The 27,133-nt window shown below is 36.8% G+C and overlaps 1 protein-coding gene across 1 annotated transcript; it reads right to left on the bottom strand.

The window, feature by feature from the left end:
* Nucleotides 1-544: 544 nt before the first annotated feature.
* Nucleotides 545-26,821, bottom strand: LOC110801709 (phosphoinositide phosphatase SAC6). Its single transcript, XM_022007112.2, has 21 exons — nucleotides 26,535-26,821; nucleotides 25,975-26,131; nucleotides 25,805-25,888; nucleotides 25,005-25,132; nucleotides 24,831-24,922; nucleotides 23,383-23,440; nucleotides 20,094-20,150; nucleotides 18,592-18,625; nucleotides 18,417-18,497; nucleotides 16,784-16,890; nucleotides 15,846-15,932; nucleotides 15,674-15,751; nucleotides 11,812-11,882; nucleotides 11,641-11,739; nucleotides 4,773-4,872; nucleotides 4,193-4,301; nucleotides 3,878-3,950; nucleotides 1,954-2,047; nucleotides 1,256-1,348; nucleotides 1,077-1,143; nucleotides 545-984 (listed from the first exon to the last, which is right to left on the bottom strand). The coding sequence occupies exons 1-21, from the start codon at nucleotides 26,754-26,756 to the stop codon at nucleotides 854-856; spliced, it is 2,022 nt and encodes a 673-aa protein (XP_021862804.1). The 5' UTR covers nucleotides 26,757-26,821; the 3' UTR covers nucleotides 545-853.
* Nucleotides 26,822-27,133: the final 312 nt, after the last annotated feature.

The following is a 27,133-nucleotide window of genomic DNA, read 5'->3' as shown; positions in this document are numbered from 1 at the left end:
TGGCTGCTCAATTAATTGACTTTCTCAGTGCTTGTAATTTGCTACGAAATTACTCCGTATGAAGTTAATGAACCACATAACTGGAGCCGTTAGATAAAATTATTTGGAGGCTTAGGATCTCTTCTCATCCTTCTCATTTTAAGGATCTTCTCATTAGAGGGGGACCCTATGTATAAATCCACATGTACAATTGCCTACATTGTAAATGTTCAAAGGCATAGGATACTTAAAGAATCACCTTAAACTTGATTGTTCTTAATCCAAAAGACATCAAATTTGTCACGACAACTAAAGTTTGGATTTAAAACAAAATTAATCCAATCCAAAATATAAAAACGCAATTCTATGTGACCTAATACTTTGAATACAAAATTTTCTATAAGACGGTCTTATACAAAAGACCACCTTGGTGTCATATAAGTTAAGCAATTGAACCAATTAGTTAAGCAATCAAAGTGGTTTTTCCGGTAAGGCGGTTTTACACAAAAGTTGTCGTACTTTGAAAGAGATTAAAGAGTGGAAATTAATTATTTAAGAACAGGGGTAATAATAAGAATATTTTGCAAACATCTTTGAAAATATATCATTATGTGACCTAATACTCAAGGATTCAAGATACACACAATACACTCTATTGAGACCATAAAAGAAAAAAGGAAAAAAGAAGAGGAAAAGGGTTCAAGAAACTGTAGTGGGAACTTAAATGAATGGGGAGACCTTCCTATCAGAATTGGGAAGAGCCCTAACATAATTATAATTGAAAACGAACAAGAAATCAAATAATGAGAACGAAAACACAAAAAATGGAGCAAGAAGCAGGCAGCCACAACATCACCCCTTGATTGAATTGTGATCAGCATCGAGGCTTATGCAGGCGGGGCCGATTGCAAAACACCCGACCATTGGCTCTCACAAATATAGCTATAGCGATGCTTAAGCTTGCCCAAACAAGCGAAAACAATAGGTGTCGCCAATCCAACCCAACTGTTTATCAAAATTGCAACAAAAATAAGAACATCTTGAATTCTGGATGTTTGTTGTAAGCAATTATTCTTTTTAAACAACTCAAAACACACCTTGCTTCAGAGACATGAACGCGAAAACGATTCCAGCCAACACCAAGGAAAGACCTACAGGAACAGACTACAATAATAAAAGTCATCAGATTATTACACCATTTTAATAGACTCTCGCAAAAGGGGAGAGACCGAGGTAGCCATTGAATTCTAGAGATAAAGTTGTAGAAATCACTCACAGCTATAGCCTCAAGGCCTCCTTTTTGAGGTTGTGTAGTCATATCTCGACTTACAGAAGCAATCAAGTGTCCGTGCACCATATCAATAGCATCCTGTAAACCATGATAACAACAAGTGAACAACAAATAAGTGATCCAGTTCAAGGAATGTTTTACATGAGCATAAGAAATCAGAAAATGAAAACAATTCATATGCAACTGCAAAACATGAGATGTGATGATGCTGGATAGTTAACCAGACAACAGGCACTAACTGATACAACCAAACTTATTTTAACTGAAATGGACAACATATTATTGAGTACAAAGCATTAGATTTCAAGGGAATTAAGATTTTTTTTTTTGGAAAACAAGACATAAAAAGTACACTCCATTATTCACATTTAGTGTTATATACTTAAATGTACTACCAAAATAATATCTAATACAGCTGCAGAAGGCAACTGAACTACGGATGAACAAGTATGCATTAGCTTGTAACACATCAATTATTTACTTGACTAATCCTTAGTAGTTGTCCACTTTGCTTCTAGAGCAACATGCTACTCTTTTCTTATCAAATCAATTCAAAACTATGCAAAAACTCACTTCTTTAACAGTAAAAGTATTTATGAAAGCAAGAATACAAGAGACACAACTAACAGATATTACTTGACAATTGTTAGATACTCAACGAGCTACAAGGCAAGGTATTACACCTGTCTTGTTCCATCGCAAAAGTTGTTCAGATAATATCTAGCAAGTGCATTCCTCCCATCGTTGAATACACCTTCAAATGTACGCTTGCCATATCTGTAAATTAAAAGTGTTGCATAAAACCGATCTGTACATTACTCTTCCTTATTGTAGTCAAGTTTATATTAGCTTATGGAATCACTATAATTCAAAAAATAATACAAAGTATCAACTATGAAAAAAACAAATCATTCTTAATCATAAACAACCTACGGTACAAAAAAGTTGATGACGTTAACAGATTAATACACTGAATTGTTATGATGCCAAATGAACTAATCCAAATAGGCATATTAAGAGAGAGGAGGGGAAGGATAGCTAAATAAATTAACCATTGATAACTCATTACATTATTTTCTTATCAACACCAAACCAAGACAAAAAAAAAACCTATCAACAACATTTTTATTTATCCTGGATCACAGAAAAGTTTGGGCAACCATACTACCATCCTAATACCAAGTTACCAACACATCACTCAATGAACAATTTTGAAAACCGCCCTTGTCAGTTTGACCCGCTTTCCCACTCTCCTAGTCTATGATTTGGATTTCAACTTAGAGAATGAATAGAGGGATAAAGGTTACTCTAAGTCTGAAGATACCGTAACTCTAGAAAAATGAAAATGTAGTGGACAAAAGAAACTCTATTTTAAGGGGTATAACAGACTGCATCAAACCATAGACAGGTGTCACAGACTCACATTTGGTACAACAGGAATTTTCGATGCAGTGACTTTTCATTGTGGACTCTTGAACCAAGCTACAACGCAATAACACCCCTCCAAACAGAGTACCAAAATTACATCATGCAATAGCACGCAAAATAAATAAATAAATAATTGGAGTTCCAAGCATATGGTAATGTAGCTCTTCATACCACAAACACGTGCAGTAGATTTCGATCTGACAACTACAGCCTTTTATAAACAGTAGTAGCTCCCGCATTTTATTTCAAGTGCGTCACTCCCACCTTCCGATTTGGGATATCCCACAGTTAACTGACATTTACTTTCAGTAAGCTTTAATCCCTCTGTTTATTCTCTAAGTTGAAATCCAAACCCACCCATGCACCTTTTCTCTATACACTTCACTCTCCTTTATCTCCGCGCAAAAAGTAGACAGTACTTAAAACAGGATGGAGAGTAGTGGATATTTGCCAGAGGAGACTAAGAAATTAAAATTGTCTCATAAGTTGTCTACCCTAATCATTAAGTTTATCAGAGGCATGAAGTAAAAAGAGTATTCCAGTTAAATAAAAAAATCCCAATTTTTTCAGGATGAATACGTAATAGACTTAGGAAAGGTGTACTATTGGTATGACAACATGAGTTAGTTAGGATTAGCTTCAAAAGGAAGGAATTAAGTTTGTTAGATGTGAGAGGGGAAGAAGTCAGAAAATACCTAGAGGTGAGCAGTGAGAAAAATAAGCAGAAATTTGTTGAGTTCTATTTTGTTTGTTTTAGTTTTTAGTGGGAGTGTCAAGCTACTATAAGATTCGAGGTTGTAATCTCTGTATTGATGATTTAATTGCATCACTAATACAACCATCTATCGAATTTTAGCTAAATTCTGTTCTTCCTCACTTATTAAAATCTGATTATCTGGACCTATTACAGAATAAATGCTACATGCAGACATAAGAAATGATTTTATAGAAATAGACCTACAACCAACAAGTTTAAACAAGGTTGGCATAATTCTTGTCAACGTGAACCCACTGAAAAGCTGAGGATAATAAAGTAAGCACCAAAGGCGATCACAATCACGCAAATTCTTTTTTATCAAAGGGACAATTCCGGCCAAAAGAAATGCACATTTTCGCATATACTCCTGCTTAAGTATATAAATATTATGTGAGTGTTCATAGCAAACAATATTTACATACCTGACAAAATCCCCTTTCAAAGCAGGAGTGCCAGAATACTGGATGCTTACATTATCCCCATGATTAGCCCACACTAAAAGAGAGAGGAAAGAGAAAATCAATCAACACTTTTGCTTTATGCTATTAATATAACGTGCCACTGGTCTCTTAAGCTCCAAAAACCCCTATACACCTTTGTTGCAATTCCAACATTGTTAGATCACTTGGAGGTTGACTATGTGAGCTAATGGTTTCTTTGGAAAAAAAACACATTGATGGACAATGTCAAATATTCAAATGATCAAACACCATTCAAACAAAAACAGTAATACTCACATATTTTGAAATTCTCGTCAAATTTCGGATGTGAGCTAATGGTTTCTTCAGCACCAAAAACACCTATACGCCTTAGTTGCAATTCCAACATTTTCCTTCCTATCATGCTCTGTTACCACAATTCATTAAGGCATGGTATAACAACAACAGTATGAGATCAGCAAGAAATGTTAGACTACTCCAAAAAGTATAGAATAAGATAACTACAGTGAAGAAAAATGTAGAGAATCAGATGATGTTCAATTAACACAAACCAACTATGGCTCTATTCTTTTCATCTAATGTGGTCTGATTTTTCTAGTTTCTGGTCTGGTCTGGTATTTTTTTATTTTTTTTGGTCTGGTTTTTTATTTCTTTTCTGGTCTGATTTTAAGAAGAATAAGTAAAAAGCAGTAGGAGTAAGGTGAAGAGAACATAGGCCACGTTGCAAATCGCAAAGAAAATTACCGAGTGATATTAGAGGGAAGTTTTTCTAATCAACACCCCATATAATAGAGTTCAACTAGAAACATACACGGGATTTAGTGGATTCTCATTCAGTTATAGCACAAGGAAAACAGAAACCATTTAACAAACCCACCTGTGTGACATTGGTGCGATCTAAACAATCGATACAATTTGTTCTCACAACGCCACTTTGCTCCTCAATTTTTTCTCCTTTTTCATTCAGCAGGAGATACCTAAGACAGGAATTGATTTACAGGAATGAATGAGCAGTCCTTCACAGGAATTGATTTACAGGAATGAATGAACAGTCCTTCTAAAAAGTACATAGGATGTTTTGATGCATAAAACTTAACAATTTCCAGCATCCATTGAAAATATTAATCATAGTGATAGAGAAAATTATCCAACCATTAATAAAGGAAAAAAGTTAAAGAAAAGATCATACTCTTTAGCATTCTATCTCAGAGCATGAATAACCATGAGGATCCACCCTCCTCTTAGCACTCTCTCTCCTCAAAAAAGGAGTCCTCATTGTTGTGGAAATGAAAGAGAGGATTCATTTTTTGATGAGGAATGGTCTTCATCCTCTATGGGAAGAGGATAGTTCATGTGCCCAAGAGGACCATTTGACAAGATAAATTTCACCACTTGTCACATTAATAGTGGCTGTCAAATTTACCCATATTTTTTACGGTTATAATTATTTAAACGATAATAAAATTAAAACGTAAACCGATTTTTTTTTTTTAAAAAAAGAACACCAACGACTATAAAAAAAATCTATAAAAAATGAACCTAATTTTTAACTATTTTCATACACTTCATTTTTATCGTAAGGTATATCTATTATGATATTTAATTATTTATAATATGTGTGACGATCGTTTTATTTACTAGTGAATAGATTTAAATTATCATAACTATTTAAATTTCTGTATAAATATTGAATTATATCATAATTTGATTATAATGATTTCCAAAAATGATTAAAATTACATGTTGCTAATTTTAATAAGTTGTCATATTGAAAATTAAATTATTTAATTTAATATAATATGTGGTGAGATATATGTATGAATAGATAGAGGAATTAAGAGAGGATACTCTTGGTTGTGGGGCAAATTAAAGGAAGATGAAGAGGAAGAGGAAGGAGATAGTGGGAAATGATGAGGATGAAAGAGATTGTGATGTGTCAAAAGGAGAAGAGGAGAGATAAGAAATAAGAGGAAGGTAACCTCCTCATTGTTAAACATGCTCTCAAAAAGAAAAACTACATCATATTCAATAAAACGAAACTGAAGATACCAGATTCCCTAGGCAACAGACCTGTTGCCAAAGAGTTCTAAATATTGCAGCTTCTAACTAAAAGATCAGTTACGTTTAAAATACTCACTCTCATAATGATGCTCCAGTTCAAAATTTTGACATTATTCACAACAGAAGAAAATCTTCTAAATTCTTTCTAATATATTACCCCCGTTCCTAAATGATCTTTACGCTTACTATTTGCACGGGTAATTAAGGAACTTTGATGAGCATGTGATGGTGGGGGTCACAAGTGGGGAAATGAATAAATTGTCGAACAATGTAAGTGGATGAAAATTAATATTAAAGTATTATGAGTTGGTAATTGCAAGTTGTATGTTATGGTGGGTCAAATGAGGATATAAATGTAAAATTTATATGCCAAAAATGGAATAAAGTATAGTGTAAAGAACTTTAAGGAATGGACTAAAACGAAAAGCGTAAAGAACTTTCAGAGGTAGTATAAGAAAAAACATATTCATGCGGGGTCTTGTTTGGTTTGTCTCAATTAGTACTTTAGGAATATCAAAATTTTATAATTTTTAATAATGAGTGATTAGAGATAAAAATGAATATAAAATGTGCATTGACAAACGTGAAAAGTAGAAACTGGAACACCATTATGGAATAAAGTAAGTATGATTTACGGAGCCTGATTTGTTCAATACATGTGATACCAAAAAACATTACAATACATGTTCCAAGCTGCTACAACCAGTTCCCTCTCCTGCTATCAATGGCCTCAAGAAATAAAAGTGATTCATGGCTAATCTGTAACAAAGTCCAACAAACTTTGCTCACATTGAAATACCTCCATGTTGAGCTAAACGACTTGATAGACAACCTCCTCCACATCTCTAAGTTCCTTTTCCCACACTTAATAGAGGTGCTTTAAGTACACAGACACAATTTCAATATCCAGATGCCACTTTAACATTACCTCCAATAGGCAGCAAAATAATCATAAATCCGCATTTTTCCATTCTCTCATCACCTCACAGGCTCACACTCCAAGAAGGCAAGAACCAACAGAAAGCGAATCAAGATTGCATAATAAACAGATACCTATCTCAAGTCCAACCACACTCGTCATACTTTCCACTAGATTCTTCTAGTTCATTTTAGTTGCAATTTAGGTGGGGGGAGGGGTGTTAACTGAGGAAAGAAGGTCAATCAAGGTAAATAAATGGTCTGCAAAACTAATCTGGATGAAAGTTTTACAAAATAGCAGCGATATTCCAAATGATCTCCGTCGAATTATAAGTACAAGGAATTGCAGGTTCCTATTTATGTCGTAACAGCTAAGCCAAGTATTTAACATAAGTCAGATATGTATACATTATATGGGCCAAGGGCCCAAGGTAGGCTATATAATGTCTCATTGGCTCGAGTTTAGAATAAGAGTATTTGATAAATTCAATCAAATATGTGACAATGACCTCATATGAAATAAAATCCTATTACCAATCCTAATATTCGTGAGCTCATAGATCACCTCATAATGTGTCTAAGAATAATCCCTGTTGGACCCTGCCTTTGAGTCAATCCAAGATGTCCAAATGATGTTTACTAAATCACAGGAGGATGTGAGGATGTCTCTGGTGGACTTCAGTTACAATTCTCCAAGTACAAGCTATCCTGCAGCCAACAAGTAGAGCCTAAATTACAAAGAAACAACCTCGCCTGTCTCACATTGCAATACCATAACACAAACCATTACAGATAATATTGATTTTTGTCTTTCTTTTGTTCTCATGTACCATCATTCACCAAGGCCAGAGCTTCAACTTCATTTCTACGTCTTATAAATCCTTCATATTGCTGCCCAGCTTTCTTTACTAGGAGAAATTTTCGAATACAAGCTTAACTACTCACTGTCACAGTCTATCTTCTGTTGGTCTTAAGTACCCAAGTGACCCAACTACCTATGTCAAACACTGAACACTACAACAAGGGAAGGGAAACCTTTCCCAACTCTTCAATTTTCACTTTGACACCTCAACTTTCTTAGGCCCTTAGATCATCCGATTATCATGATCTTAGGGCCCAAATTGGTTCTATGTTCTCACTTTAGCCGACTAGGGCCCAAAAAGGGTGATATTAAGACAACACAACTCATAAACTAGTATGTTTAAACTCAACTCGGGATACTAATGATACGAGAGAGCTTGCAAGAAACTCGCAAATTTTTTACTCTTTTTAATTTGTACTCCATACATATATTATACGAAGTAAGAAATATTTAATATTATATACTTCCTTGTTTCTTATTGGTTGACACACTTTTCTTTTCGAAAGTTTTTTTACACTTCTATTTGGAGAAAGTTATGACGGTGAATTGTCATCTTTACCCTCACTCCACTTCTCCCTCCGTTCACCAGTCACTTATCTTTTTTCTCCTCCCTAACCCCTCTATCTCCTCTCTCACAGAGTTACAACCACCAAGGCCCACCACCACGACCCCATTTCTCTCTCCTCCCTCATCGCCGTTGTCATGATTTCTCCTCCCTCGTCTCCTGCTTCTCACCTTCGTCGTCGTCGTCTTCTCTCTCCCCTTTGTCACCGCCGCTAGTAGTTGCTCATCCCCTCCCCTCACCTTGCCGTCAACGTCCCACACTTGTACTCGAAACCCTAACTAGTGTCGTCCTCAAACCCTAACTACATCGCACTTTTCTCTCCTCCCTCGACATCTGAACTTCGTAGATCTGTTGTTATTATGCGCTTGGATTGAAAAACCCATGACGTCGTTTTAGAAAAAATGAGGTTCAGAACCACAATTTAGAGGAGAAATTTGGGTTACTTCGAGAATTTGTTCATGTCCTTCTGTGGCTATGGATTCAGAGTTTCATGGGGTTGTAGTTCCGTCCAGGTTGGACTTGTTGGTTCTTTCCCTACCCAAAGTGACAGTGAGGAAGGGAGTTGGTTAGGTGGTGAGTGGTGACACAGGTAGGGGCAGTGACATGCGAGTCTAATAACGTTGACGAAGGTGTTAATGGTGAGGAAGGGAGTGGTTAGGTTATGAGTTTAGGAAGGAGAGGAAAAATTTACGGCGAGGACATAGGCGACAAGGAAGGTGGGGATGGTGGTGACTATGTTACTTGGACTCTATATTTTACATCAAGTACCTGTGTCGTATTCTCAACACTCGGACATTGGTATGGACACCAGACACTTCATTTTGGACCAAAATCATGTAAATGTTTCAAAAAATAGCCAAGTCGCACACTTGAAACGTACCCGTATCCGACATGGGTACCCGATTCCGAGTAATAAAGGTGGTGACTAAGAAATAATCAACGGTGGGTGGGGTGATTGGTTATTCTTTTGCATAAGGGGAAGGGTATATGGGTAAGGGTAGATAAGGGTACTGCTATGAAGCCCGGGTACGCCTGGGAAGTACCGTTTCCCGTACCGGGTACGGGTACAGTACGGGTACGGGACGGGTACGCCTAGGAAACGTCCCCAGGCCGAACCCAAGATGTGGGTACGCGGGTTGAATTTGGGTACGGCTGGGTACGCCGTTGGGTACGGTTTGGGTACGTTTTTGGAAATAAACCACGAACCCAACGAAGTTTTAAGACCCAAATTCAAATTTTAGGGTTTTATTTTCCAAATACCCCACTTTCTCTCTCACCTCTCTTGAAAGCCTTACTCACCTACTCACCCGTCGTTTCGCGGCCCGCCGGTTGTGCCCTCGCCGCCGTTCTTCTTCCTCGCCACCACCGGTCCGGCCGTTCGTAGCAAGTTAGCATCTGAGCACTTGAGCAGAGAGCAGCAGCGCTGCAGCGAGGCCATCAACTCAACTAGCCAGCGAACTCTGGTCGACTCGTCGTTTGCAGAGCCGCCGCCGCCGTCGCCAACCGAATCACCTCGCCCCTTGCCGATTGAAGGAACCAGCAAGTCAGAAGACCTAACTCCTCGCCGTTTCTTCTTCTTGATCTCTTCTTTTTACCTTTTGTTTTAAATAAAAGTACCACTCACCACTTATAATAAATCAAAAAAAAAGAAAAGGTGGAAAGTGGTACCACGCAGTGTATAAAAAGGCGCAAGGCGCAACAAGGCGATAGGGGTCCTGGTGCCTAGGCGCAAGGCGCAAGCATTAGGCGCGCGCCTCATCGAAGTAAAAAAAAAACTTTTTGAATCAAAAGATAAATCTGATGAGAGAGAAAGAAAGGTAGAAAAAAAAGATAAGATTTGATGAGAGAGAAAAAAGGTAGAAGATAATTATAAAATCTGATGAGAGAGAAGGAGAGGAGAGAATCCTTTAAAAAAAAAAGAGGAGGGAAAACAACGTACCTGGCAGGAGAGATTGAGAGAATCCTTTAAAAAAAAAAAAAAAAAGAGAGGAGAGAAAGAGAGGGGCTGGCAGCAAGGGTTCTTCAAGGAGTAATGATGATAATGATGCTAGGGCCAGCTGAAGACATTTCTGCTTTCTTCTTCTTTTTTCTTTTTTTTTCCTTTTCTTTTTGGACTTTTTGCTCATCATTTGATTCAGGCGCACAAAGGCGTCGCCTTTGCGCCTCATCGCTTTAAGCGCCTTTTTCTCGCCTGAGTCAAATCGCCTCGCCTAGGATAAATTAGGCGACACAGCTGTGCGCCTTGAGCCTTATCGCCTAGGCGCGCCTTTTCATACACTGGTACCACGTCACGTGGCCACTGGTTTTTTTTTTTACAAAAACTTAACTATTTTGCTTTCTACCCTTTATTTATTACTCCGTACTCCTTTGAAACAGTTAGGTAATAGATAGTTATATACTACTCGGTAATATATAATTTAAACATAGTATTATATTTAATTTAAGGTAATAAATATATATATATATATATATATATATATATATATATATATATATATATACTTTTGCCGAATCCAAACCGTACCCGTTTTTAGATATTTTGGTTTTGCCGTTTTCCGTCCCCGTACCCGTATCCGTATCAGTGCTACCTAGAGGGTACTTTGGTCTTTTTTGTTTCTTTTAAACTTATCTTTATATGCGTGTCAATTAATAAAAAAACAGAGAAAGTAATACATAAGGTTGGTTTAATTTTCATAACGAAATTCGAGATTCTGCCCAAGTTTCAAAATCTCTTATTTCAGTAGCAGTAACAACATTGCTCACCATTCAGTCTATCATCATTTTAAAGCACGGAAAATAAACCACCACTACATGAAAGAAGAACAATTTGACCGAGAAGAGCTTTCCATAAAGCAACAGGCATTTGTTTTTGAGCCAATCTTAAGTTTTAACTCAAGCGTGAGCACAGTCAAGCTCAAATCAAACATCACATTTTTGTTCTCTAGTTTTCAAGTTAAGTTTGAACTGAGCTCACATCATAGTCAATTTTGACTAAAATATGACAGCATGTCATTTTAAAATTCAGTGCATGTTTAGCAGCCAGATTCAGCGGTGCCATTACTAGCTCTTGCTTGCACTAAGATAGAAAATAATAGCATTGATATTATTGCGTCTTGCTACGACATAGACTTACCATTATGCTATCAAAACCCTTTTCTCTTTTCTGATGAAGGAAAAGACTTTTAACTCTTAATTTACGCACTAGTATAGGGTTTTTGAGGTTCCTAGCAACCTTTAACAGATACCATGAGTCCCTGCTAAGACTTGCACAAAATGATGTTTACAGCAAAAAATGAACATGAAATTGAAACCGAGAGGACGGGGAGGGGGGCTTCATACCTATTTTTGTTCAAAAAATCTGAGATTTGGTCGTAAAGGATTGAAAGTCGATCAAAATGCATGTGTCCACAGATATGGTGGAAATCAAAGTGCAAATATCTACACCAGAAAGAAGGCTTTAGCAGAAGAGATACTAAATGTAAGTGACAAGGAATAAAACATTTCAAACACCTTAATTCCTCATTCACAATCTTCTGCATTGCACTCCCATACATCTTACACAATTGGCCCTCACCTCCATTCTGGCAAGAACATAAAATGGCTTAAGAATCCTAGCAAAGAAGATTTTATAAATAATAAAAGCAAGCATAAAGAGAAAGTTGTATGTGTATGAGATTTTCTCACACATGAAAATGTAGAGGTATTATCTATAGCCACTAACATCCTATTCAAAATTTGGAAATATTGATGTTGGAAAGCAGTCCAGATATAAAGTAATTGATATTATTTTGTAAAAAGGCCTTTTTTCTTTTTCAAGATAGTCATATAACTAAGAAGTTCCATTCGATATTTTTGTGAAACCTAGTAGAAAGCTTGGGGTTTTCAAGTAACATAGAACCCAAAAAAATGAAAAATATCAAGCCAAAAACAGCAGAATGCAGTGAACATAAAGAGAAAATATGACTAAAATAACAACTAATCCCTATATTTCCTTTTTGTTTGTCCTATTTACAATATTCTATTTGTAGAGAGAAAAATTTTGACCATGCAAAAATATAAAGAAGATGTTTGGTTATGAGAGGTTTGGATAAAAAGGAGAGGTTTAGGTGAATAAGATGTTTGACCATTTCAAAAAGTTGATGGGAGTGTTTGAATAGAAGAGTTTTTGGTTGAAAATAAGTAATTTTGAAAAAGTTCAATGTTGGAGTTTTTGCATTAGAGGTTTGAAAAGTGGGTATGAATGACAATTTTGTCCTAATATTGTCTAAAATTACAACTCTTACGGTCTTAAAAACCTATACCATTTTATCAATGTCCTTAATGGTCATTTTGCACATTAGAAAACTATACTCTCTTTACTAATTTCATACTCTTTTAACCCAACAGCTCCTCCATACTCTCGACCCCAGCCAAGTTCATCCACCATATTTCTGCATTATCATGGTAGTATGGTACATCATCCAAAACCTTGCAACATGATCTGAGGGCAACAGCTTTCTTATGCACTCTCTTTCTCTAAGATCTGAGTATGAATGGTGGTCAGGTGAATGGTTAGTGGTGGTCACTTTTGGTTGTTGGTAGAGGTGTCGTTAGTGAGGTCGTCATTTTGTTGGGGTAATGTTGGTGTCGGGGTGGGCCATGGGTACTGTTGGTAGAGGTCTGAGAATGCTGGTGGTGGTGGGGGCGGAGGACTGGTGGCGTCAACTTTGCAAGTACTTTAAGATGGTGGCTATATAATGAAAGTTGGGTCAAAGTTGGTAAAGGTTGATGATAATGTAAATGAAAATGGGGGGATACTCAAATCCCAAGAGGGAGTAGAGAAATCATGATAGAGAAGTGTTGGAGAACTCGAAAAAGAAAAATGGGAAACGGAAATCAATCGAAAGACCAACCAAACATCATTAGAGGACGTGCATTGGTCATGACTCTCCGACTAGCTCTCCACTCTCTTTCTACCACTCTCTCTCTAAAAGACATCCAAAGAGCACCCTCCAAAAAAAACACCCAACATTTGTAAGTGTCTCCATGTACATACACCTAATTGTGGTCCCATAAAAACATAGAATCATGGACACATGTCATGTTATGGTAGATAGAGCTATCTCTCCAAATAAATGAAGTGGCTCTTGACCAAGAGCTACCTTGAAGTAGCTCACCATGAAGAGCTGCTCAAGACTCACTCGAGAGCCCCAATGTTGGTCAAGAGCTAATTCTCGTTGAAGAGCTACTTGGAGAGCTACTTGGAGAGCCACTGCAAGAGCTCCAATGTAAAGCTCTTAAGGGAATCAAAGTTATTGTTTCCCACTTTCCCTTTCCTATTCTTGAAAACCCTCAACCAAACAGCCCCTAAGTTCGTCGAGGAGAACCATAAAGAGAAACCACAAAACATTAAGTAGCATATGACCCATCTATACTTGGTAGGTACACCATATTGATTCATATGACGATGGCTAGTGGAAACATTTTCCACCAGAAAAGCTAGCTGGTATACAGTTATGCGAGAGGCTGTTACACAGGTTATGTAGGAAATACTTGAGTCCGAAGTGTGAATAGCGGAATAAGCTGGTAAACAATCAAAGCTGGTTACTCTTGGCTTCAGGGTCCTTTGGAAGGGCGTGCTTCGCACATATGGGTTTGGAGTAGGGATAATGTACCTAAGCATTCATTGATATTTTGAATGGTTGCTTGTGTGAGCTTGAAACAAAAGATAAACTGGTTCACTACCGGCCCTCTTACCTATGCCTTATTGTTGCATTGGACCTGAGACCCTGCCCGTCTATTCACTACCGGCCCTCTTACCCAACAATTTTCATTTCTGCTTCGTGAATTTGGCTTGGTATTAAAAAAATTGCAGGTTACAGATGTAAACCAGTTCTGGAAGAATGGAAGCAGATCCTGGAGTTAATCCGAAGAGAAGAAGTGTCATCCTGCCTTGTATTGATGTGATGGTTTGCCAGAATTGGTATTCGCGTAAAAATGCTCTTTAGTAAGATAAAGTCTTAACTCCTTGTATTTTATACTCCCTCCGTATTTATTTAAGGGATACACTTGGCCAGACACGGGTATTAAGAAGACGAGTTGAATGAAATAAAGCAATAAAACAAGTGGGTTGGAGTAGATATTTTAATAATTAAAACAAGTGGGAACCATGTCATTTTAGAGGGAGGGGGGTGTAGTTCTGAAATTATTTGTTTAATAGGGTGGTGGGACATAGGATATATTAGATAGATTATTTAATTAGATGGTGGGGTTGATACGTTACTAAAAATGGCAAGTGTATCTCTTAAATAAATACGGCCGGAAAAGGCAAGTGTATCCCTTAAATAAAATACAGAGGGAGTAGCAAATTTCAGGAATGTGTTTGTACTAAAATTGATAAGTTTGTTATCCAATAAATGGGCAGATAGAGAGTGGTTTCATTCTCTCATTTTCTGCTTTTAGATAGCTGGTTAGTTTAAACTTGTTTTTCTGTTGTTGATGTATGCATAGTTGTGGTAGTTGGTTGTTCCCATAGGTATTAGGTCGAGGGAGCCTTCCTGGAAGGGTTCCTCACTTATGGGATGTGTGAGGGTATGCCCTTGAGTACTTGTATAGGTACAATGTATCATCAACAAAAGATTATGATTTTTCGTAAAAAATATTTAAACTTAAGCGCAAGTACAAACTCCGTCCATTTTTTTATGATGTACCCACTTCTACTTTATTCTATTTTTGGCAAACACGTTCATCGTCTTACCCTTTTCCCACAATATTTACACCTTTCCTTTCACCTTTCTCGTACTCAACCTTTTTCTCACAACTCCCCGCTTTTTTTAACACATCTCTCTTGATTTATCAACCTTTTACTTACACCCTCGATTCTCCAAGAAATAAGAGTCTACAGTACCTCAATACATGGGTATAACAAAAAAAAGTTGAGGGAGTGTTATACTCCCTCCGTTCCTAAATAAGTGTCACATTTCCATTTTTGGCGTTCCCTTATAAGTGTCACATTTCTATTTTTGAACATGTACTTTTCCCACTTTTCCATACACTTTTCATACTTTTTCATACACTTTTCCCACTTTTCTATAAATCATAATTACTTTTACTTACACATTCTACACTTTTCAATCCCCACATAAACTTTTATTTGTACTTTATTCAATTAAACAATCATCTACTTTATCCTTTCCCCAAAAAAAACATTCTCAATCATTAACTCTTACACACTTTACAATTTTATTAATTACCGTGCCGGAGCCCAAATGTGACACTTATTTAGGAACGGAGGGAGTACAATTTAAGAGAATCCAAGTATGCCTAAATCCTCCCTATCAACACGAGTAACATGTTGGTCGATACAACTAAAGGATAGGAATTGATTGCATACCTTATTGACAAGATCAACAGCTAGCACAGCACCGTATCTTTTCCTCAAATCCAGGAAATGTCTCTCAGCAACTCGTGGCTGCATAAGGCACAAAAAAAACCCTGTAAGTTAAACAATCAGACTATGAAATTCATTGAAAATGGGGACCCGGCCCCTAAGAAAAAAAACTCACTGCTTCCTCTGGGTTCACGATTTCGAATTTTGGTTTATATTTCAGATTAACAATTTGCTCCCACAGGAATGGCATTGACCCACGTACCTGCAGACAGCATACGGAAGGGTATTACTCATACCTATAATCTACACACAAAGCTCAAACACAAATGAAGAGAGCAAGAAATATCAGTGAAGACTGCTCATTTACTCTGAACAGGAAGTCAAGTAACACAATTCATCATATCAATATTCTCAATCAGTCAAATTCCTAACTCTATTTCCTTTGCAGCCTCCATATTAGCAAATGTATGGAAAATTCATTGTCTCACCAGAAAAACTTTTTGCACCATAGAATTATCATTGTGTCTTTAGGTTGGCCCACCCAACAAGAAGTTTTTGTGGTAGATAGACCACTAATAACTATCATCAGCTATGCAGATCAAACTTTCATGAAAACAGAATTCCAGAAAGAAAGAGGTGACATGGATCTTACTACTACATAATAACCAAGTTATGTCTCATTCACATACATAGAAACTTTTTCCTCCCATATATAGCATGGATCTTACTAGTACATAATGTGAACCTACTCTTTATATTAAATTGAAGAATAAATACAAGTTAAGCAGAAAATTACTCTTATGACAAGTTGACAACCCTACATACATAAAGGAACAAGCATTCTAGCTCAAATCACTCTATAATCTGGATAATCCCAATATAACTTATCTGTACTGCATAAAATTTAAGGATAAATAGTGAAAGACATACATAAACCATTAAAGAAGAATTTCAACCTTTTATTAAACCACTCATAGTCTAGGGATTCTATTGCTTATCATCAAAGACTGAAGAACTCCAAAACTCCCATGAAGAGAAATCAATACACTATTGTTTGCTCATCATTGAAATGTTACTTTCCACCGTAACCCCTGAGAGTATGTTATTCATTACCTGCACAAAAGATGCTGTATAGCCATTCAATTGCATAATTTGCTCTGTTTCAACAAAATTCGCAACATAACCATCAGGATCAGCTCCTCTTCTCCACATTCGGGTACCTATGAAAAATTGAGAACTCATGAATCATTACAGCGACTTAGTTGAAGGAGATAAACCCTATTTCCTACCATAGAAAGTGAATGAAAGATGCACAAATCCGGAAGTTGTTAGAAATTCTTAGAGAAAACAGGTAACCAAAACAGTAGCCTACCTTTGGGGGGGGGGGGGGGGGGGGGGGGGAGGTGTAGGCGTGTAGCCTATCAACATTACATATCCGTTTCAGTTTTTATCAGAAAAGTAGGGTTTGGAATATTAGACACCACAATGTCATACAATTCATAATTTATCTTCACAAATCTTCAATCCAGTAGCTAAAAATTACAGGAGAATTTTTTATCATCTACACAGGACGGCAAGGACCTACCATGAATGATATTGTAAAAAAGCATGATATATACGAAGTATAAGGTATGAAGTAACTTTTAATGAAGGCAATTGCCAATTGGTACCCTCCATACAATCAAAATATATTTGGCACTGAAAGTTTTTGTCATTGACTAAATTCCATAACATCCACAATATTAAGAGCATACACAGGATTAAATTGATCTATTATAAGAATAATCCTACTCAAAGCGTGGAATAACACACATAACAAGTGAGACAGAAACACCTCAACTATCAGAATGAAAGAGACAGGCAATTTAAGCCGAGTAAAAATGAAGTACCCATGTTTATTATTTATTCCTTGCAAATAAACCAATCTCTAGCCTTTTAGGCAGTGTAATAAAATAAAACAGAATCTTTTACGTCGTGGATTGCGTTGTCATATTTTCCAAGGGCATGCTTGGATTGAGGGTAATGCATTAAGGGGGTAATAAAAGTCAAACTAAAGATAAGGTAATTGAAGGTGATGATGAGGGGATGAAGTGGTGGAAAGAGAATAAGCTAGTGTTGGCAAGAAGAAAATAAAAGGAAAGGGGGAACAAATACCCTCATATGGAGGGAATAGTTACCTACCATCGCACTAGGGTGATTATTACCCTCATTTGGGGGGTAATAACTTCCCTCTTCCTCCCTTCTCCTCACAACACCAACACTACCACAACTTCTCATCACAATACCACCACACCACCCTCTTTGCAACCACCTCAATTCACCTTCATTGTCCTTTAATTAAGGTGGTTTAACTTTTATTAGCCCAACAATCCATTACACCCAATCCAAGCATGCCCTAAGTATTAGGGTACCAGCGAATCAAAATAGTTCAGCTGGCATTCAATTGCAGATCAGTGGACCAGGGAAAAGATAATTACTAGATGTATCTAACTATAAGTCAATAAGCAATAAATTATGATGAGATTAAAGTAAACCATGTCATCATTTCTCATCTCACGCAATTAGAGCGTGTTCAATGCGTTACAAGATCCTTGCCCCACAATTTTAGTCACTTAGAGGTCTTGGGGTCACTAGGTTTTCAACAGTATCAGAAGATATCCAAGGAGAAAGACGAGAAGAATAACAATAGGCAGAAAGGGCACCTCATGAAGCAGTTAAGTTAAATTTAAAATATAAAAATGCTTACCAGTTCTCCTGGTACATCTGCGGGCAATCAAAGTAACATCAATAGTATCATTCCCTACACCAGCTTGGAAGTGATGGAAAGCTTGTGACAGTTAACTAGTTAAGGACTCCAGTCAACTAGGAAGACATCAATGAAAGTTGCTTCCAAATAACAGAAAACTACATAAAAAGGATACTTCCTTGGAGAATGGGAAGCAAGTATGGATCAAGCTGCCAAAAAAGAACAAATGCTCATCGTCAATAATAATTAATACGGATTTTTCATGAAATGCCCCCGAGGTTTGCCTTAATGCACCAAATACCCCTAAACTTTCCAGAATGCACCAAATACCCCCGAGGTTTAAAACAATAACACAAAATGCCCTTAATGAGCATTTTCCGTCCATTCTGTTAAGTCTCCGTTAGCATAAAATTACTTTTTTGCCCTTACTCAACTAATTTCTCTACTAATTCTAATATTAACACTTAATTATATTAATTAAACCCAAAAATTTAATTAACTACTGTTATTTAAAAAAAAAATGTTATCAAAAAAAAAAAAACCCAATTTTTTTTCTGGGCTCTTCTTCTTCACGCAATTTCTGGGCATTCTTCTTCCTTCACGCCATCAATCATCATTGTCATCATCTTCTTCTTTTTCTTCTTATTCCACCATCATCATCCCTAACTAAAACCCTATCTCATTAACTTGCCCTTGGTCGGTCTTTTCTCTCTCCTCACCATCACTTTCCTTCATCCCTCCTAAAAAAACCCACCATTTTCTCTCTCCTCAAGCTACAACAATGGTGGATTTACAACCCATTTTATTGCCGAATAACAGCAACATCAGCAACAACACTTCATTAATCTGTGTTTTCAGTGCCACCACCACCAAACCACCCCCCCCCCCCCCCGCACTTCCCCCACCGAATTCCTCAGTTCTCCCCACTGCCGCCACCACCAAACCCCCACCTTCCCCCGCACTTCCCCCACGTTACTCACCCCACCGCCGCCGCCACAAACCCCGCTCCACCTTCCTCATCGTCGGGGTTTCCCTCATTGCTTATGTGGGGATCAATTTTGCGGCGTTTCCCCTCGATTATTGCAACGAGGATTGCTGATTATTTGAATCCACCATTGCTGATTTGGGGATCAATTTTTTTGTAAGGGTTTGTGTTGTAGATCTGAATTTTAGGAGAGAGGAAAATGGAATTTGTTTGTTTGAGTTTGAGTTGAATCTTTGAAGGGGGGATAGCAGAAAACTTGTCTGTTTAGGTGAAATAATGGGGTTTGGTGGTGGTTGTTGGTGAAGTTCATGAAAAAGGAAAGAGAAAGAGAAAGAGAAAGAGAAAAGATAAAAGATAAAAGATAAAAGATAAAAGGAATAAAAAGAGGGAAAAAAATAATTAATGTTAACGGAGGAGTTAACGGAGTTAACGGAAAATAGTCATTTTAGACATTTTGTGTATTTATACTAAACCTCAGGGGTATTTGGTGCATTCTGGAAAGTTTAAGGGTATTTGGTGCATTAAGACAAACCTCAGGGGCATTTCATGAAAAATCCGTAATTAATAATAATGCAATAGCAAGAGTAATAGAAACTATTGAAGAAACAAAGTGGATAACTAGTAATAGTGATGGTGGGTCATTTCAAAAATCATCAAATCAACAACACGGAGAAATAAGACCCTGAACAAACCTTGTTGTCAATAAGCATTTCCATCATATAGTTGTTCCAGCAATATCTTGGGTCTGCCTGCAATAATAACAACGAAGCATTGACAAATTCCCTTTTTATAATCAAATTAGATTAAAAAAATAAATTTAATAATAATAAGCATATACAGCTCGCCATCCTCACGCGGAAGTTAAAATTACAACTTAACTCAACTCGTTTGAATCACTTAACTGAATGGGCCCTAAAAAGCCCTACCCCAACAAGGAGATGAAGATGGCTACTCTATCCCAACTCCCAGGGAAAACCACTTGATAAAGTGGGCTATTAAGCAGTCTCCCCGTAAAAAAAAGTACATTTAAATACTTGAAAGTTGGAACTGTAACAAAATTGTAGTTCCGCCATTTATTTTTAGATGCAACGTTTTGACTTCTGCACTATTCACATACTCTATTGACTATGTTTGGTAATCTACACTCAAGGAAAAACATAGTCATGTGATCATCTTGTTACATTCATCTCAAAGTATATTTTATAAACATCAACTTTTTACAGTAATTACTTGTTGATAATTAAAGATATTAAAGGTTGAACTCATGCAAATAGAAGTGTGAAAATAAAAGTGTTGCATATAAAAATAAGCAGAGGGAGTATTTTTCAAGGTAACTTGTTTTGTGGAATTGTGGTTCGTATGGGCAGGCTAATTGATATAGTTTATGCTTCGTGATACGGATATAAAAGTTGGACAAGTCTTGTACCGGAACAAATATGGGCTTCTGTAAGAGGACCCCCTATGAAGAAAAAAAGCACTTCGTATACATATATGGAAAACTATTGTTGGGCGATCTCTAAAATCCTTGTAATCCCCTCTCTGAACTCTCCTTACCAACCCAACTTCAGGTCGACATTTCAAATCCCCTAACCAACGTAGACATCTCCTCAACATCAACAACTCTAACAATAAGCCTTCCTCCAAATATCTCCATTCAAAGTTCTATCCAAGTGTCCCATACATCCATCTCAACATACACATCTCTGCTAGTCTTTACACTCATGTTCCTAATAAGACCTTCCTAAAAGGCCAACATTAAAACCCATATAATAAGATGGTATAATAGCCATCCTGTAGCATTTCCCCCTTTACCCTTAGAGGTACACTTTAGTCGCACAAAACCCTGGTTAATCCGGTGAGTACATATTGGTCAGTATCTTCACTCTTTGCAGAAGGACTAAAGTACTTAAAACACTCACTAACGGGTATCTCTTTACAATCTAACGTTACTACCACCTCCGTCGAATCCTTCTCAGTGATGGTCACATTCCATGTACTCAGTTTTGGCTTATAGTGTGAAAGATCGTGTCATGAATTATCCTAATATTTTTGCCTAAGAATCCCAACCAATAGAAGAATCATAATTCCTTATTCATTTTCAATTGTTCGATTGTCAATGCTCAATGGTGGTTGCTTCAAGCTTCTTTCCAAACACTAAGGGTTTGTTTGGCAAAACTTTTTGAAATCAGCTTTTGTTTCTATGAAATTGTTGAATGGTTATTGTGTGTGAAGGGTTCTCACCCACAGTGATGGCATTATCTTAGTTCTTTTTCCCCAGATGACATCATGTTGTTTTGCAACCCTGACGTGAGAAACCTGGGCTTGTTGCAAGTGCAGTGCTCAATTTAAGTAATGGCTAGTTTCAGGAAAATTTAGAAAAGAACATTTTGATATTGGTGGTTAAGGCTCTTAGTTTGCCTGCTTTGGCTAAGTTATTCAGGCGTAAGGTTACCTTAGTTTATTTAGTATTAACTAGTGTATTCGGTTTTGTTGGGTATCAACCCAAGTCCCACATCAGAAGAGTAAGCAAAGATTGCCTAGCACATAAGTGTTCACTTTCTCCAATTAGTATGAGCCCTTTTGGCAAGGAACTCAAAAACAAATCCGTACGGGATAGGCCCAAAGCGGACAATATCATACTAATGTGGAGTCGTGGTGGTGTGAGGCCCGGCGAGGTGGGTGATCGGGGAACAACAACAAATGTTAGGGATAGAAAAACAATAAACTCGATAATGGAAAGAAACTAAAGTACGATAAATAAACAATACACACGAATTTTACGTGAGTACAATGGGAACACCCCAAACAACAATGTTGCATACAATGTATTTTAAGATAGTGTACAATAAGTAAACTCAAGTTCTCCAATATTCCACTATTTCTTAAAATACCCCCACACCAATATTGTGTTTCTAAGAACTTCTCCAATATTACTTATTGAGTTATTGGTGTGGGGGTATTTTAAGATTAGTGGAAGTACTATTGTTGAGTAACTCAATAAGTAAACTTGGAGAATTTCTTAAAATACCCCCACAACAATATTGTGTTTAGTTGTTTACCTCAGAAACCACTTACTCCCTCACTCTTACCTTTGCGCACCCTCAATTAATGACTTTCTTGTGCTTCTTACGTGTGCTTCTTACGTGAGCTTCTTACGTGAGCTTCTTCTTGTGTGACTACTTCTTGCCCCTTCCACATCATCAAATGTCCTCATAATTATAGTTAGATCTTGGTGACATTTGATGAGGAACACTCTAGAGACTCTAGATAATTCCTTGCCTTAATTTCCATTTGGAAATATCCAGACCATTTGACTTTATGTACTTACACAAGCTTACATGTACAACTCTAGAGTTTTCCATCTCAATTGCCAACCATAGTCTTCAACTAGTTTCTAAGAACTTCTCCAATATTCCACTATTTCTCTTCTTCAATAATTATTAATTACTTTCATCAATTGATAATTAGCATTATTATAATATTTGGGATTTGGGGAGACTTAACGCAACAGGTTTCAGCTTGGTGCTTTCTTTAAGCATAACTTATAGGCTCCACATAATACTTCGTATAAAGTATTGCTAGTCGCTCCTTTGCAAATAATTGTCCATCCTTGACTTTCATTGGCAAACTTGTCAAAAGTCACCATTATTGTCCTTTATTATATTATGCTATTAGACAAAGAAAAACGATGGATAATCTTATAAGACAAATTCTGCACAACATTTCAACTTATAACTTAATACATACATCGAAGAATAAATTTCAAAATAACATTTGACCACCAACCCCAGATGAGGCATTGTAGTGAAATGACGACAAAATTTAAACTTGAAGATATTAAGTATTTTCCTTTTGCACCACAGTAATTTTTAAAATTATGTGCTAAAATCTGTAGGTTTATCAAGTAAATTTAACCAACTAATAAGAAATTAAAGATCTGTTGATCATTTCTCTACTCCTATTGACAAAGAGTAGGGTTACCTGTCTCCAAAGAGGAATCGTTTTTTCTTCATTTCCTAAATCGTGCAATCTCTGCATACTACATAGACAAGTATTAGAAATATGTAACCACATTGCATGCTTGCCTAGTCCCCCCCCCCCCGCCTTACATGGTCATCTTCTGCACAGTTATAATAAGAGCTAGGGTAAAAAAAACAGATAATGCCCTCAAATCTCTATTATCTCTAACTAGTGAGGAGTTTGGTGTCCATCTAAAATACCTAAAACGCCGCTTCTTTTTATGTACTCTTTTAAAATGGTTGCTAGACTCCCTCCGCTCCTAAATACTTGGAACAATTTGACTTTTGCACTATTTATACATTGACTTTGACCACTTTTTCTTACTAATATATAAAATCAAATATTATTGTATAATATGTTGTTGGATTAGTCTTAATGAATATTTTTCAAATACCAATTTTTTTGTTAGTTTTTACCAATATATAATCGCGTATAATTATGGTCAACCTAATGCATTGACAACTGTGTCACTCAAACTATTGCAAGTATTCAGGAACGGAGGGAGTACATGATTTTTCAAATTCTAGCACATCAATCAGTGCATTTCTTCCAAACTTCCACCCCTTCTCCCATTCCCCCCAAAATAGAATACCAGTTGACAAAAACTCAGGCTCGACCCTTAACCAGCCCAAAGTGACATAGAACAGGGCCCTAAGCTAAAAAGGGCCCCCAAATTTGGATAAAGCTTTGAATGGAAATAAATATAGAAAAATAAAACACTTCACGTGTATTGGGTCTAGGGCCTGAGTCTCTTCTACTTTCTCTTTACTTGTTGTACTTGTCCTACTTTCACATGCTAGTGATGCAACCACTATTCAATTTTTAAATTTTTATTTTTTTCAAGAAAGTTAAATTCAATTTTAATTATTTTTTTTTTGGCCCTGCGATAGAAAATCCATATGCTTTAATATTGATATTCATATTGATATTCATATAAGCATCCAAACATGGGAAAAAATAGACTGTTATCAGAAATGAAAGACCATTTAAGAAGAACCTAACAACCTACACCATATACCTAAAAGTGTCTATAAGTGCCTTTGCTGTTTCTGTAAAAAATACTTCTCAATATTATCACTTCTCAATATTATCAGTCATGCACGTAGAGTCAGTAAATAACTCTTTTGAGACCGAAGGTTGGATCAGGTCACTATCTATCTAGTTTGGGATAGAGTTTATACTCGGCCTCAGTTAGGTATCATTCTTTCAAGGACTTCCCTAGACTGGTATTCTGATTCTGACAACCACTTAAGAGAACTCTAAGTATACTGTAGTAGGTCACTTCTTCATCTCATGAAATTCCCTTTGCTTCATAAGTGGATAGTTAAAATGGCAGAGGTGTAACTTTATGGGGACAAGAACACTGAAGAGAAGAAAAGCAGAAATGAAGGAAAGAACAGATAAGATACCTCAGTGTTACATTGACGTCATAAGAGAAAAACAACCCAGGAGTCTTCACTGCAGCATTTAACAAAGAGGAAAATTCTGTCTCCATCCTTTTCTACCACAATCGGCAAGTCCAAAAAATGAGCTCCAATCACTCTAAAAGAAGAAATATGGAAAAGAAAATTCTTTAGTGTTACCTGCTCTACTGGAGAACTCTTAAGGGATTGATCACAAGGCAATATCTTCATAGATGAAACTTTAAAGATAGGATGCCCCAGGTAAGATCCAACAGACTCGCGTTCAGTAATCACAAACAAATACATCCCTGCAACGTTGAACACAATTGGGTTGTAGATCAACAGATCAAATGACATCTAAGCATTAGTTATGGCTTTAAACCTGTTATGAGAAATTACGTGCATTACTAAGGAATGTCATCAGAACTTAGACCAACAGCTCCCAAACGAGAGAAAAATATATTGAAACTAGCAAGTCCATGTAAAGTTGTCTTTAATGGTAGTCGTTGGAGAATCCAGAAATTATATGTAGCGCTGTCACTAGTTAAAATGTAATGAAAAATTAACAAAAGTGAAGCAATTTCTTTTGCCAAGTGGGGTCATTTGTAGCCCCAGTTTCATACACTGCATCCGCCAGTGATGGTAATACAAAGTCACGTAATTCTTTGACCTTCTTTCAAACAACACACGAGCGTGCCAGAAATTGCATCAATCCTTATGAATTTGCAATTAAATTTAGGTCTTTAACAAATCAACAAGGATTGAAAAATGGTAGTCATTTGACGAACCAAATATTTGAGTTGCCACAAACTCTGGGAGTGTGATAATGACCAAGAATTAAAAGCAAAGTATGGGAAGAAAAAGGAAATGCAGAAGCGAAATTCATAAAGCATTTAGTATAATGGTCAGCACAAGAAAGATAAGAAATCGGAGTTGCAATGTTGATGCAATGAAATAGACAACCAAGTAAATCAGCTTACCTGCCAAGAGCTTCAGAGCACCCATCACACCATAAATCGTCTGAATTTTGGGAACACGCTCAGCACTGCATTGTGGAAGCTCATCTGACAAAAATATATAGTTTCAGTCAAAATACCTAAACAATAGAAACACAAACATCTTAAAGCAAAAGATCCAAAACAAAACAAACCAAGTAGCTTCATGGATCCATCCACACGGCTGACTGACAAAAACGAGCCACCGGTGCCATCCGTGGGTTCAACAATATACTCATCAGGAAACTCCCACAGCCTCATTCTTGCGTGTAATTTGCAGGCCATTCTTGCATGTAATGTGCAGGCCCGTCCCTGAGCCCAAGGAGAGATGAACGGTGATTGTCAGAAAAATGGAATCATATTTAAAGGATTATACAAATTTCAAGTAGAATTTCTCATGAAAAACACCAAAACAAACCCAACAGAATATACTTAACAATTTAGAACAATGGAATCATATTAAAAGGATTATACAAATTTCAAGTAGAATTTCTCGTGAAAAACACCAAAACAAACCCAACAGAATATACTTAACAATTTAAAAAACTGGAATCACATCTAAAATGTATTAATACGAATTTGACAACGCCCAAACAAAGCTAACAAAAAACCCAACATAATTTATTTAACAATTGCAAGATTACATCTTTGAATCAATAAAAGATACAAATAAAATCAACAGAGAAATCGATACCAAATACTTGTAGATAATTACCGAGAATGGCAGCAGCAAAGAAGGAGAGGTGATTGGAAATTTGGAATTGCCTGGTATCAATGGCGAGGACAATCTAAAGGAGTGGAAATGGGTTCTTATGTGCCAGAAACCATCACAATTCTGTGTCGAATATTTTGAAAAGCAATTCTTCACAAGATTGGATCGAAATTTGGCAAAGTCATTCGTGTTGATCGAAATGCCGAGTCGATGAACAGAGGACATTATATACGTTTTCAGTAGATATTGAGGTTGACTTGACCAAGCCGTTATTGTCAACGTTTAGATTGAATATGAGGGTTTAGAAAATTCAATTGTGGCAAGTTGTGTCACAAAGAAAAAGATAGAATTGACTCAAGTAGTAAATCAATGTTGTGCAGAGTTTCTTGTTGGGAGACTCACTTATCATAGTTAAGATGTACGACACGTGTCCGATACGGATGTAAGAGTTTCTGAATTTGTTAAGCCTAAAAAAAGAAAGATAGTGTGACATGTGGGCTATGGTAAGGGAGTAGTTCTCAGAAGATCTTAGAAGGTCCGGTAAGAGCAAATAATGGTGCAAACCACGTGCGATATGGAAGGTCTGATGAGAATGCTACGAG

This window comes from Spinacia oleracea, chromosome 1, assembly GCF_020520425.1.
Source record: "Spinacia oleracea cultivar Varoflay chromosome 1, BTI_SOV_V1, whole genome shotgun sequence".
Lineage (NCBI taxonomy): Eukaryota > Viridiplantae > Streptophyta > Magnoliopsida > Caryophyllales > Amaranthaceae > Spinacia > Spinacia oleracea.
Note: the sequence above shows the minus strand (reverse complement) of the source record. Positions and strands in the feature narration are given on the sequence as shown.

Excerpts from the sequence above, each read along its gene's own strand:
- LOC110801709 (XM_022007112.2), bottom strand. The coding sequence starts at position 26,756 with ATGTCCTCTGTTCATCGACTCGGCATTTCGATCAACACGAATGACTTT. Across the intron at positions 23,441-24,830 it reads GACGTCAATGTAACACTGAG|TATGCAGAGATTGCACGATT; the intron begins GTATCTTATCTG and ends TTGTCTATGTAG. Across the intron at positions 11,740-11,811 it reads ATTGTGAATGAGGAATTAAG|ATATTTGCACTTTGATTTCC; the intron begins GTGTTTGAAATG and ends TTTCTGGTGTAG.